The following is a 13,361-nucleotide window of genomic DNA, read 5'->3' on the forward strand; positions in this document are numbered from 1 at the left end:
TTTTGAGTAGTTCAGAGAACCGGCAAATACCACCTCTGACTGGAGATTTTACAATATCCTTCCCCTGCCACACCCACTAAGCCATGCCCACAGAACCGGTAGTAAAATTTTTTGAATCCCACCACTGGTTGGCACAGAGAGAATATTCTTTGTTGTGCTTTTTTGATGATGTTTGATGTTAGGTGTCCATTTTAGGTCTTGTGATATAATAGAACCTAGAAATTTGAAGGTCTCTACTGTTGATACTGTATTGTCTAGTATTGTAAGAAGTGGTAGTATGGGAGTGTTTCTTCTAAATTCTACCACTATTTTCTATGGTTTTGAGTGTGTTCAGTTCCAGATTGTCCCGGTTAAACCACAAGGCAAGTTGAACAACCTCCTGTCTGAATGCGGATTCCTCATCTCGAATGAGACCAAACATTGTTGTATCATCTGCAAACTTCAATGTTTTAATAGATGTATAGTACAGGGGTAGGGAAACTTGGCTCTTCTATCACTTATGGACTTCAACTCCCAGAATTTCTGAGTGAGCTATAAAAGGTTCCCCATCCCTGGCCTACTGGTTTTTGAGTTGTGACGGAAATCAATTTTTGACTTGAATGGTCAATATTCTTTATATGTCCTACATTTGTATATTAAACAGTCCCATTTAAGACTTGCCCACAAGTCTTAAAAGTTGCCAAGGTTGGAGATCCCTGATCTAGAACATTCTGCCCCCTTCCCCCAAAAAGTTTGGCAGGCCTCTACTCTCTTAGCCTTCCATATAAAGCTTTGAAGACCTGGGTTTTTTCCCACCCAGGCATTGGGATAAGATTGGATAATTCCAAATTTGAAGTGACTTGGTTATTCTCAATGTTTTAATGTGTTAATGTTTAATTTTATAGTTTTAATGTAATTTTATGTGTTGTTTTAACTTTTGATTAGGAGCCGCCCAGAGCTGGTTAGAAGATAGGTGGCTATATAAAAGTTTTAAATAAATGTATGAAAATTTTACCTACAATTTACCTGAAACAATTTACAATCCCATTCTTTTAAAAAATAAAAATGTAGAAAAATATTTCATTCAAGGTTCAACTTGTTCCCTCTTTGTTCATTTTTGCTGGCATGCCAGCCAAGGATGCCTCAGTGGTGTTCAGAATCCAATATTCTATGTACACTGTGGGTATCAAAAGCCTACCTCAAATAATTTATCTTTAAGAATAGCTCTGGATTGACACTTTCAGAATTTATATAATCTTGTCTCATTGGGGAGAAGGAATAAGGAAGAATATAGATTTTTCTCAGCTATTGCTACAGGATAAATTGGGTCTTCATGGAACTAACTAGCTAAAAGTCATTTCTTTTACTGAACAAAATCAACATAAAGCTGAACTGAAATGTCTTTTTTGTAATGCTATGTGCTTGATATGGCAAAATGCTCTCTCTATTCTTCATCTTAAAATATGAAGCTGGGATAGATTTTCAAATATGCAAGGCGGCAAAATTATCTATTTATAAAACTACCAGTCATAGGAATTGTCCTAAAGAAATATCTAATTCAGGGTACTAGAACTGAACTTTACCTCAGATCATTTCAATTCTGGATACATATTAATTACCATATTTATCAGGTATTAAGGAAGAACATTTTTACCAACGGGAGTGAAATTGAAAGGGATTGAAAGGTGCCAAAAGGCTGCCTGAGAGAAATAGCTTGAATGGATATTGTGTTGTGATTGTAGTTTATGTGCACCTCTGGAGTTAACCAGGAAATTATTAACTCCAGTTTTTAGAGACCAGTTTTTTCATGGTTGGAGCTAAAATATTTTATTTGGGTGGCAGAATTACAGATTGTTTATCTCTGGTGATTCTTGTGCAGAATAATCCAGACTAGCAGGGAAGAATGCTAAAGCAATTTCTCCATATAATCTAGGACAGTGGTCACCAACCAGTGGGCCAGGGACCACTGGTGGTCTACAAGAAAATTTTGGTGGTCTGCAGAGAAATGTCTCTCCCAAAACACTTCCCCCAAAGCAATTAATCCAGGGTGCGTGGGAACACAAATCTGCACTGCCCACATGGCCCGCCCACCCTCTGGCCCCCACCCTTCGGCTGAGCACAAACCTTACCTTGAGTAGAGCCATGCAAGCTGGAACTGGAAGGTAAGACTTAATGGCAGGGGAGGGAAATCCGCCCCGGGGTGGCTTGCTGATGTTGGTGGGAAAATCGGTCCCATATTCCAGAGCTGCAGTAGTCACAGGACTGGCCCTTTGGTCATCCCGGAGCAGCTCCTCCTGTCCATGGTAGGCCAGTGCACCTGGGTGGAGGAGGAACTGCTACGGAATGACCAAAGGGCCAGTCCTGTGACTACTGCAGCTCCGGAATATGGGACTGACTTTCCCACCAACGTCAGCAAGCCACCATCAGTCAAAATTCATATTAGTGGTCCGTGGGATTTAAAATTATGAGTTTGGTGGTCCCTGAGGTACAAAAGGTTGGCGACCCCAATCTAGGAAATAGTTAGGACTGACTATTTTTTAAAAAAAACTATGAAGAGTGTAGTTAATGATCTGATTGAATTTCCTTACAGATGTCAGCAAATACAGGAAGCCATCTTCTATTATTTCTGTCTCATAGGATCAACACCTACCTGGGTAGGTGATGGCAATCCAGAGCCTGAAGTTACAGGTAGTCTTTATTTAGTAAGTATCTCATTCAGCAACCGCTCACAATTGTGACAATAATGTAACTTTATAACCAATCCTCACATTTATGACCTTTGTAGGTCAGTAAACCAAAAGAAAGCTGAAGCAAGATCAAAAGCACAGTCCTGGTTTCACTTAGCAAACAGTTTTCTTAATGACCAAGTTGCGAATCCCAATTTGGTCACTAAATGAGATCTACCTATACTTAATTGAAAACCTCAGTGTGAGTTTCAACACTGAAACATTATCCAGTAATTTAAGCATCTTTTGATATTGTATGATGCGATTAAGTTTTAGGGTCTGACCAGAGGAAAAGAACTTCTGATTAAATTATGAACTGTGTTAGTGAATTGTGTCATCCAATGAAACCGAATCCTGGAAGAATAAGGACAGTCAAAAAGATTTTTTTTTTTACACAATGCATAGTCAAGCTTTAGAATTTGCTATAAGACATGGTTGGCTGGCTTGGAACAATTAATTGAAATTGTGTGGATCAATGATTATTAGTCTTGATGGCAGTGTGACTTCAATGAAAGTCATTGTTGAGAGATTAAATTCTTCATGTGTTTGGTTAATTCCCTGCTGTACTAGATTGGTCAGGAGTCTTATCCAACAGGACACTGATTATATTCTTAACCAGCATTTATCTTACCTTTATCTTATATGTGAGAGAGATAATATCCTGGGGGCACATAAAATAACTTAAATAGGCAAAATATTTTGAATCCTTTTTTATTCATTACCAGAGGAATCTTGGAAGATTAAGCGTGAGACTTTTCAATGTGACCCTTTTTTGATGAAGTATTCCATTTTAACTCATCCCTAAGTATGGTTTGCTGGGGACTGGACTTGGATTGTCCACGATTAGAAATATGGCTGAATGAATAATTCACACTTGAATAACAAACAATTTTATCAGCACTCAGAGTCAGCTTTAGCATTTGAAAAATGATACGGCATTTGATTTACATTCAAAAGAATAGCCTTTTGTGGATAGTCTGCGTACTTTCAAAGAAAAGGCTAGCATGATTTCTTACAGAACAATAAGTACCCCAAGTAGATTACAGTAAAATGTAATGAGCAAAGCAGTCTCATGATTCTGGACAAACCTGAGTCATGCCATTTAAATCCTCAAAGAGAGCACTATTACAAGGGTGACTGCCATTGCAAAAGATATGATGTCAAAGGGAAACACAAGAGACGGTATTTCAGATAAAAGACAGGGTCACTTTCATTAGCTCAGGCAAAGGACAGGCTAAATCTTGACTGGATGACATGAATTCAGTCACAGAGATCAGTGAAAGACCTTGATCTTTTTCAGGGTGAACCATATTTATATAATATAGGAAATATGATGCAAGTTCATATTAAGATAGTATGAATAACAAATCACTTCAGTAAAAATTAAAAGAGAGAGAGAAAGAATTCCAATGTGTTTCTGATGACTGGTGATAAACCTGCTGAGAAGATATTCTAAAACCTAGCTTAATATTAGACTTCAAAGGGTAGCATCTTTTTCCCCCCAGAAAATTCAGTTTTGAATTGGTCAAAAACAAAACAAAATCATACAGTTGCCTTTGATGTAGATGCTTATAGGAGTAATTGGCATATACAAATTTTATGTCATCAGTTACCTATACAAACATTCTTTTATAAAGCAAGAAACTCCATCAGCACTACGTTACAGGTAAATACAAAAATGAAACACAGGACATTGAAAAGCAGGACTGCATTTCACACACACACACAAAAACCCCAGATAATAGATGTTTGTAAAAAAAAAATGGCTGTCTATAATAAGGTCTAAAATAGCTCCCTCTCTATACCTAATGGATACTGTCAGTTTAGAAAAATCTAAATAGTTTGTATCCATTCAGAAGCAGAAATTTCTTCCTTCCATACACTTCCTTTTGACTGGAAGAAACACATTTCATTAGTATATTAATTTCAGGTACAGCATCAGTTACAATTATATCTAAGATGTTAGACTAAAAATGTTTAATCATGCCGAAACGGAAATGGTCCCTTTCTCTCCCAATTTCTCTTTCAATTGTGGGCAAATGTTATTCTGCATTTTTTTTCTACTTCTAGTTTTCTTTTTCCATGTTCACTTGTTGACTCCTATAATCAATAGACTGACTTTTCATTTGGATTAAATAAAACCATTCCTGGCAGCTTCTTTTTCTTCCTACTAGAGGCTATGCATAAACATCTTCTGTTCCATCTTCTATCACTTGGTTGAAGTTCCATCCAGACACACACAAAAATTCTTCCCATCTTTACTGAGAGAAATATAGGGAGTCTAATGACTTTAAGGGTGTTATGAATATTTGTATACAGCAAACCTAATATTTCTGAAAAATATCCCTTGGGTCTATATAGTGATTTATAACCTTAGAAGGCATATCAATGGTATCTTTAGGAAATTGAAGAATTTATATGCATAACAGGCATTTCAAAATTGATAACAATTATTTATATCAAATCATTTGAAACAGTATATAAATAATGTGGTCATTCTCAGTACATTCAGCAAGTCTTTCTTAGAAATAAGGATGAAAAAAACTCATTTCATTCCACACATTTTTCAACTAAAGTGTTATACAACACTCTTTTCCACAATTCCCACAGAATTTTAAGATCACTAACTTGTTCTTTCTAATTCTTTTCCCAGTATACATTATTGCTTCTTCATTTACCTTGCATTTAAAAAGCTCAAGAACAGGGACATCATGTTTACAATCCTGAAAATTACCATGAAAGATCTAGATCTATATTTCTCACACTCTTTTTAAGATGCTAGTTATTTTTCATTCAGAAGCTACTATGAAAGTGATTCATAGAAGCAGCAAAATCCAGATGTATCACTAAAGTGATTATTGGGGAAACAATTTAATAATTTTTTAATAGTATGTCAGATAGAAATGATAGTTAATTCAATAATTATTAAACAAAAGTTGTTCTAATATGTGTATTATTTCCCTTTTAAAGAAAAACTTTAGTTTTGTGCAATAAAGTATAATTATCCTGCTGTAATTCTTTGAAAATACTAAAAACAGTTTTGGCAAATTATTCTGAACAGAAAATAAATTAAATGGAAAGTAGCTACTTTAAAAACTATTACGACCTATCTGACAAGATGAAGAGGTGAGTAATGACATAATAGTTTATATTAGTTTATATTATATAGTTTATAGTTTATAACAGTTTATATTATATTATATTATTAAAGTCTACCGTCTTCAATATTTTAAGTATACAAAACCATTCATAATGTAAAGATCAGTTGATGGTACCCAACTCCTGCCACATCAGTTGAATAACTGTTTCCTCCTCACAGCACACACACCACAAAAAGTATTTCAGTAATTCATGTATTTTGCTTTACACAGAGGTTACTTTGCTCTTCTCTTTGTGTAAAATTAGAAGATTTGGAGGAATCTTTTTAAGAGATAAAAAATATTAGTATTCTTTTCTTTTGTAATTGATTAAAAGTATTTTCCCATTCATATAAATTAACTAGAAACCAAATATGACTAATTCTCTTTCAAATATTTCAATAAATTACACCTGATGGCTTTTTAGGATAGAGACTATAAAACTATTCTCTAATTTTTAATATTATTTTTAAAGTAAATAATTCATTAAGTTTTTACATGTTGAATAAGCTGTTTTAATATTTTTCAATTTTGAAAGTATTTTTAAAATGCATACATTTTAGTTTCTACAAAAACTCTCTATAACAGCACCTTCAGAATATATTCAGAATATATCAATACATCAGAATATATATGAAATTTCCATAAAAAATATGAAATCAAAATTAGAAACACAATCATTCTATAGATTGTCCCATTCCAATAATTATTCTACATATACAGATTTTAATTCATAGAGTTACTGAACAAATTATTTCTTCACCTAATTAAATGTTCTTCATTTTATTTTAAAACAGATATTGAGAATTGATATACTGCATACTACTTGTCTTCTCCACAAATGTAATATATAGTGAAGGCAAAGACATGAATTTATATTATCTAAATTATTTTTTAAACTACAAGATAGAAAATTTGTCATTTTTAAAAATTTGTAATATGGTCTTTGGTCTCTTGTCTGTTTGACCTTATCTTCAGTATTGTCATGTTGCTGTCACTGTTTTCAAAGCTTAGGTGATTCTTATAAAAAAAAACAGTGCCAAAGTTAATAAAAAAATGGAAAGTGAACATTCAAACTTAATTCATACCTGCAACACCAAGAAAAATGATACTTTACAAGACTTCTCTTTATAATTCATTTAATGCAATAAATATATATTTGCTAACTTATAAATCCCATCTAATGTGTTGAATGGGAAATATGCAACAGGAGTGAGCAGCTGTGAAATTAGGATCCAGCAGCATCTAAAAGACTAGCTATGCTACTGTATTGTGAAATAAGCTATGCTGATCAAAACCCATAATTCTGATCATGGCAACATTTTGACAGATAATCTGCCTGAATGTACTCAAGTTCAAAACTGTCTTGTGTACAATACACCCATCTGCCTATAAAGGTACTTGATGATTTCTGTTTTAATGAAATAGGTATTGAAACAGAAATGTTGAGTATTTGGGGCTCATTAAAAATTAAGTAGAATTCTGGTTTTCAGAGGGTGCTTTGTGTAGGCATTTTAATTACAGAATGCGTATTTCAAGTTATTTCCAGACAACACTGCAATATACATCACTTTTATTTCTCTGGTCAGATTTAAATAATCAAGCTCAATACACAAAATTATAAATTTTACATTCTGATGCCATACTTAGTCAAATATCAACAATGTTAAAATAAACCCCAAATACAAAATTTATCTTTGTTTAAAAGGATTAATTTATATTAACTTCACAGCATGAAAGTAATCTATTGAAGAATAGAATATTTCTAACCTAGTTAAATTTGGCAATATTTGCATCTGATCAAAAAAGTTGCCTTGCAATCAACTTAACTCTTTTTTTAAAAAAAAAATCATCTAAAGCAAAGGACAGTAATTTAGATTTTGAGCACCTCATGAAAGTTAATGCAAACTTCAAGGACTTCTGAACTTCTAACTTAACTCAAAAAGCATGATAATATTCCCATTGAAAAGATTCTATTCTTCAATTTTGAAGCATGGAAGAAGTTTAGACAAAGACACACCATGTATCTATATGGTTAGATGGAAAAAAATAATTCTGACTGGAGTAATCAAAAAATATAATTGAAAATTATTACAATTTTGGGGCAACTGATAAGAGTGAATTTAAGAATTTAAGTACCACATAAAGAACATAAAACAAGACAAATTGTATAATTATCAACATTTTCCCCATAAAATCAGCATTGAACAGTTGTCACTACAACAATTAATGTAGCAATAACTATGATTCTCCAATTCCCATATTTTTGTACTCTATCATGTTAGATCACATTGTAGCACAAAAATGTTTGTATAATTAGATGCAATATTTTTATCATATAATTTATATAATTCAAAATATTTCCAGCTATATGCAATTATATTTTATTGCATTGTATACAAAACATCATGCTAGAATCTAACCATATAGCATCAAGCATGTTACTTCTGCATTAAAAATGATTCAACTAAATCTAAAACCCTAATCATTGTTGCCTAAGTCCTAATAAGTACAGTGAATCTTACTTTTGTGAGTATAAAACTTCAATAACTTTTTGAACTTCCTTTAGAAAAGTAATTATGAAGGCCAGGATCATATCATGGGACACAGGAGCAAGGGTTTTCAAACAAAAGTTCTAATAGATTGAACGTATTTTGGAAAAGCCACACTGATGAACAGATAAGTTCTGAATCACATTACACATTTTATGCTTGTGATTTGATAATACTTTGAAACAAAGAAAAACTCCATCATGTTTACACATGTAATTCAGAAATCAACTTTTTATACTATATTGAGATTTAAGACAATTTAAAAAAAAAACCATATTCAGGTACCACATACTTTTGGAATTTAAATTTTAATATTCCACTTTTAAACACTAAAACTTTTCCTTAAACAGAAGCGCAAACATACTGTTGAAATATTTGGTGTTTTCTAACTGAACAAAGAATCCTCTTAAGATCTTTAAATCAGATCAAATCAAATTTTTATTCAGTTATAGACCAGCAAATTAAGATCTTCAGAAAATTGGAAATCATCTGACACTCCCAAGTGCAAAAAATTGTTGATTTCATTACAAAGCACTATAAAGGCAGAATTTTCCAGAGCAACAGAGATGTAGTCAGTTTTCCAATTTGCTATAGAAGGACTAGTACAAAACTTACAATTTTAAATAATTTATATATACAAAAAGAAGTAAAAAAAGACCAATAACACTTCATTCATTCCACTGTTTTAGTAATTTGGAAATAAACTGCAGAACTTTAAATGTGAGAGCATTTCAAAATTGTGTAGACAGCTATAATGATGAAACAATTATCTAACAATATCAATAAAATACTTTAAAAATGATTATTTAAAAACATTACAATTTCACTACCCTCTCATCAAAAATACAACTTTTTAGAATACGCATCACTTTGAACAGTGGAAAATATCATGCCAACATAGAATATCGGAAAATGAGAACAGCAAATTAAAAAACACTAGTATCATCCCATGTAACTCGCATTTCTGCCACTGATTACTACTTTTTGAAAAAGTACCACAAATAAGACATGGTTTATACAAGTCACATAAAAGAAGCTTTTAGAAATAAAGCTTCCCCACATAGTTGAGGCTTGGAAGCAATGAAGCAGTTGTACAACTTCTCCTAGATATGCTGAATTACAGTTCCCATCATCTTCAGCCAAAATTGTTTTTATATTTATTTTATTGACCTAAGAGCTAATATATATGTCCCTGGCCATATCTTTACTTCTGGCTGAGTGGATACTAAAAAGCTTATAGGACTTAATCCTTGTGAAAATCAGGGTCTCAATTGAGAATCCTGAAAAAGTTTTTTTTTTAACATAAGAGGAAATTTTGCTTTACAGCATCGAGACTCTTAAAAAGAATAATCAGGTTTATTTAAAAAAAGTGTATGTCACAACCACCATACAGGAGGAAACTCTCATGATTTCCAAGAAACAAAAACAACTCACACAACAAAAGCAAAAATGTAACTATTAAAAGTATTTTCAGAACTGCAGTTTAAACTTCAAGATGCAACTTTCTGCTACTTATTTTTCTCCAACTTACTAATAATTTGTAATAACAGTAAGAACAAATAGTTTACCTTAGTTTTTTGGGGACTGAATAATCCACTTCCATGACTTTGCCATGCAACTCTGCTTTACCTTAAAAGTAAACATAAAAGAATCCATTTCTAAGAGTGAGAGTTCTGATTGCTAAGCATCCAAACTCTGTTGCAACTGACTGTGGGCATCTCATTTTTTGATTACCCAGAGATGATGTTAGAGAATGGAAAATGAGAGAAGTTTGATGGGGAAAAATAGCAAAAAGTCATCCTTTGGGAGTAAAACTCCCTTAAGCAGAAATGGGCTTTGAAAGCATTTCAGGCATGCGGTGGGGGGAGAGCCGTCTTTGTTTCCTCAAGTGAACTATTTGGCCAAAGAAACTACTTCATCCCCTGCCCCTGGAAACATTTGACGGGGGTGGGGGTGCCCTTCTGCCCGTCAGGATCTACAACTGGGACCGTTCACACGCATTCTTGTGCCAGCACCGCGGTTCAGCCCAAGACTCGGAGCCTGCTCCGTTGGTGCGTACGCTGACCCCTCCCCCGCGGCCCATTCAGGTACATTTCTTCTGGCCAAACTATTCCTAGGACTGCGAACAACCGACCGAGGAATCGGCAGATAAATGGCCATATTAAAGGGCTGGTGCTTAAACAAGCTGGGCTCCGGCTAACATTCAGCCTCCGGAACGAAGCGACGAGGCGCGCGTCTGTGAGCGAAGGGCCAACTACTCCAAGCGGTTCTTCGTAGCGGCTCCAGGCCGGCCCGCTCAAACCCGATGGACTGTCTGCCTCCTGGGGCTGGCCCAAACGTCCCCTTTCGTCAATTCAAGCCGCGCTCTGCTCGTGCCCGGTATGACTAGCCGGCCTCAGGGCTGCGCGTCACTCCGGGCCCCCGGGCAGATTTGGGGCTCTTTGCTCCGGGCTCCCGGCGAGTTGGGACAGGGCACCTCGTAGAAAGGTGCCCCAGATCTAGCGGAAGCCGGGAAAACTAAAGGGATCGGTACCCCGCACTCGGGAGCCGCTCAATAAAATCGGAGAAAAAAATCAGCGAAAAATCCCTCCCTCGCCCGCCGGGCCGCCTGCTGAAGCGCAGCGCGCTCAGGGCGAACGGGAAAGGGCGCCCAGGCGCGGGCACCGGCTCAGAGGCTCTGGCAGCAGCACCACCACCCTCTGAGAGGCACCAGGGATCGCTTCGGTTTGGTCAGGAGGGGGGCACCGGGCCCCCTTTCTCCGTCTCTTGCGGGGGAGCTTAGTAAATAAGGGAAAGTCCCCCACCCGCTGTGTCAACATCTCGCCCAAGCAGAGATTCTTCCCGAGACATTCGCTGCCCTGCCGGCTCCAAGGGGCCTGGTCCAGACGGAAGGCGGAATAGTGGCCAGGAGCCAGCAGGGGGAAAGCGGGCGGAGGTCAAGGCAAAGAGGTATCTCCGCACGCCCTCTCCTTAGTCCTGAGCGCCGCGCTTCGTGGCTTACCGGAGAGAGTTTCGATGGCGCGGATGGCCCAGTTCTGGTCCGGGTAGTCCACGAAAGCGTAGCCAGACTTGAGCAGGACCTGCCCGGTGAGAGGCAACTTCCTGTCCCCGAAGAGCTGCCGGAGCTCCTCGGCAGTCACGGCCGGGCTCAGGTTGCCGATGTATAGCTTCTTCATCGTCCGCCTATCAGGAGGGGGAAGAGTCGGAGGGAAGCCAAGGCCGCCGCGGCCACCCCCTCCTGCTTTCCTACCACCCACCCACCTAGTGAAGCTCGAGACCCAGCACCTCCCCGCCGTCGGCCGGCCCAACCCAGCTTAGCCGCTCCTCCTAGCTGCTTACAACAGCGCCCCGCAGCTGGGCGGGCAGCGAGTAAGCGAACGGGCGGAGCCGAGCCCAGCCCCGCACAAGCCCTCCCTCCAGCTCTCCGGGTCCTCAGTCCCGCCTGTCTCGCCCGGGACGGATAGGGGGCGGCGGTTGGGGCAGCAGTTATCCTGCAGAGACTCGGCCGGTTCACGACACACACACACACACACACGAGGAAGAGAGAGCGCGCGAGAGAGATGGACGAGCGGCGCTACGGCCAAGCAAGCCCCACCTATCTTTTCCTTTCCTCTTAGCCAGAAACACGTAGGCACGTGCTCGATTGGGGTTTGCTTCGCGCCCACCCTGCGCCTGAAGGCTCTTCCGAAGCTCGCGCGGCAATTCTTACCGCTATTTTTTTTAACCCTCTCCTTTCTCACTTTTTAGCTGGAGTAACTCTCGGACACTCGCACGTGTCAGGAAGCCCTCTCCCACACCAAGGTCCGCGCCACCGGATGCCTGAAAGCGATGGCTCTCTCTTGCACCTCTGCTGCGGGGTGGCCAGGCGACCGGAGGGTACAGGAGAGCGAAGGGCGGCGGTTTTTCTGGGCAAATCTTTTTGGGGGCGCGTGTGGCTCAAAATCGCAAACCTCGAGATTTCCTTTACTTTCCTGTGTGGCGAACTGTTCCGAAGCGCCCGAATGGCTTACCTGGGAGAGAAGGGCCGGGGAGGGAGGTTTTTCCTCCCGTCGTTTCTAACCGCGGTTTACCATCGGAACCAGAAAGCAACTTTTCCAACAAGTCCCTGGTTTTAATGCCTGGCTTGGTTTGAGGGGCATTTCTTCTTTCTTCAACCAGGATTAGCCTATCAGAAGAGGCGAGGAGGAAAGCTGTCTTGGGAACGAAGTCGCAAACCGCAATGGCCGGGCACTTCCTGCTCCTCGGGGCCGGTGGAAAAGCTGAGATACTCTGCTTTGACGCTCCGGGTCTCCCCCCAACCCTCGTCTGTCGGCTGGAAATCGGACTGAAATCGCAAGTGCACGCCGCGTAAAGGGATTTGGGGTAAGTGAATAAGGACTCGGAGCCTAGGTCGTCCGTATTTTCGTAGCCCTAGCCTGCCTTCTACTCGCAGAAGCGATGGGGTCCACTCCTCCCAGGTTGGCCTTGATGCTTCGAGATTCTGCCGTTCCAGAAAGGAAGAAATGCGTCTGTCAACAAACGGAGCATGACTTGGATTGGATAGGGATAAAATTAAGCCTTTGGGGAACTTCCCTCTTCCACCATCACTTGTAGTATTCACCTGTGATATTATGGTATCTGGTGATTGAAAAACTAAATAGTGATATTAAAAGAACAATCAGGTTCATGTGTAACTTTGGTACAACTTTTCAGGCTTGTCAGAGTGTCTTTTTAGTGCCTGTTGTCACAATTAGGTGGGAGAGCCACTTTTCTAGCAGAATATGTTTACTAGGCAATACTGCTGCTAAACACTGCTTCTCAACTTGGACCTTATTGACCATTTTTTCACCTCTGTTTTACCTCCTAGACTAGAGTTACCCCAAAATCTGTGGAAATAAAAAAAAGACTGTCTTTATTACTGAAACAACAGCATTGTGATTCTTGGGTGATCCTGTAAGATGTTGTAAATTCTTAGTGAAGAATTTGTC

At 38.5% G+C, this 13,361-nt stretch overlaps 1 protein-coding gene across 2 annotated transcripts in view; it reads right to left on the minus strand.

Annotated features, from left to right (window-relative positions):
- Positions 1 to 11,657, minus strand: part of IGF2BP2 (insulin like growth factor 2 mRNA binding protein 2) — a 68,268-nt gene extending 56,611 nt beyond the window's left edge. For both annotated transcript variants that reach the window (XM_026701367.2, XM_026701366.2), the window contains exons 1-2: positions 11,396 to 11,657; positions 9,963 to 10,023 (exon numbers count right to left, since the gene is read on the minus strand). In XM_026701367.2, coding sequence (XP_026557152.1) covers positions 9,963 to 10,023; positions 11,396 to 11,570 — 236 coding nt within the window. In that variant the 5' untranslated portion in view covers positions 11,571 to 11,657. The remainder of the gene's footprint in view (positions 1 to 9,962; positions 10,024 to 11,395) is intronic.
- Between the last annotated feature and the right edge of the window lie 1,704 nt (positions 11,658 to 13,361).

Source organism: Pseudonaja textilis, chromosome 4 (assembly GCF_049901715.1).
Source record: "Pseudonaja textilis isolate UNSWEBS1 chromosome 4, rPseTex1.2, whole genome shotgun sequence".
Classification (NCBI taxonomy): domain Eukaryota; kingdom Metazoa; phylum Chordata; class Lepidosauria; order Squamata; family Elapidae; genus Pseudonaja; species Pseudonaja textilis.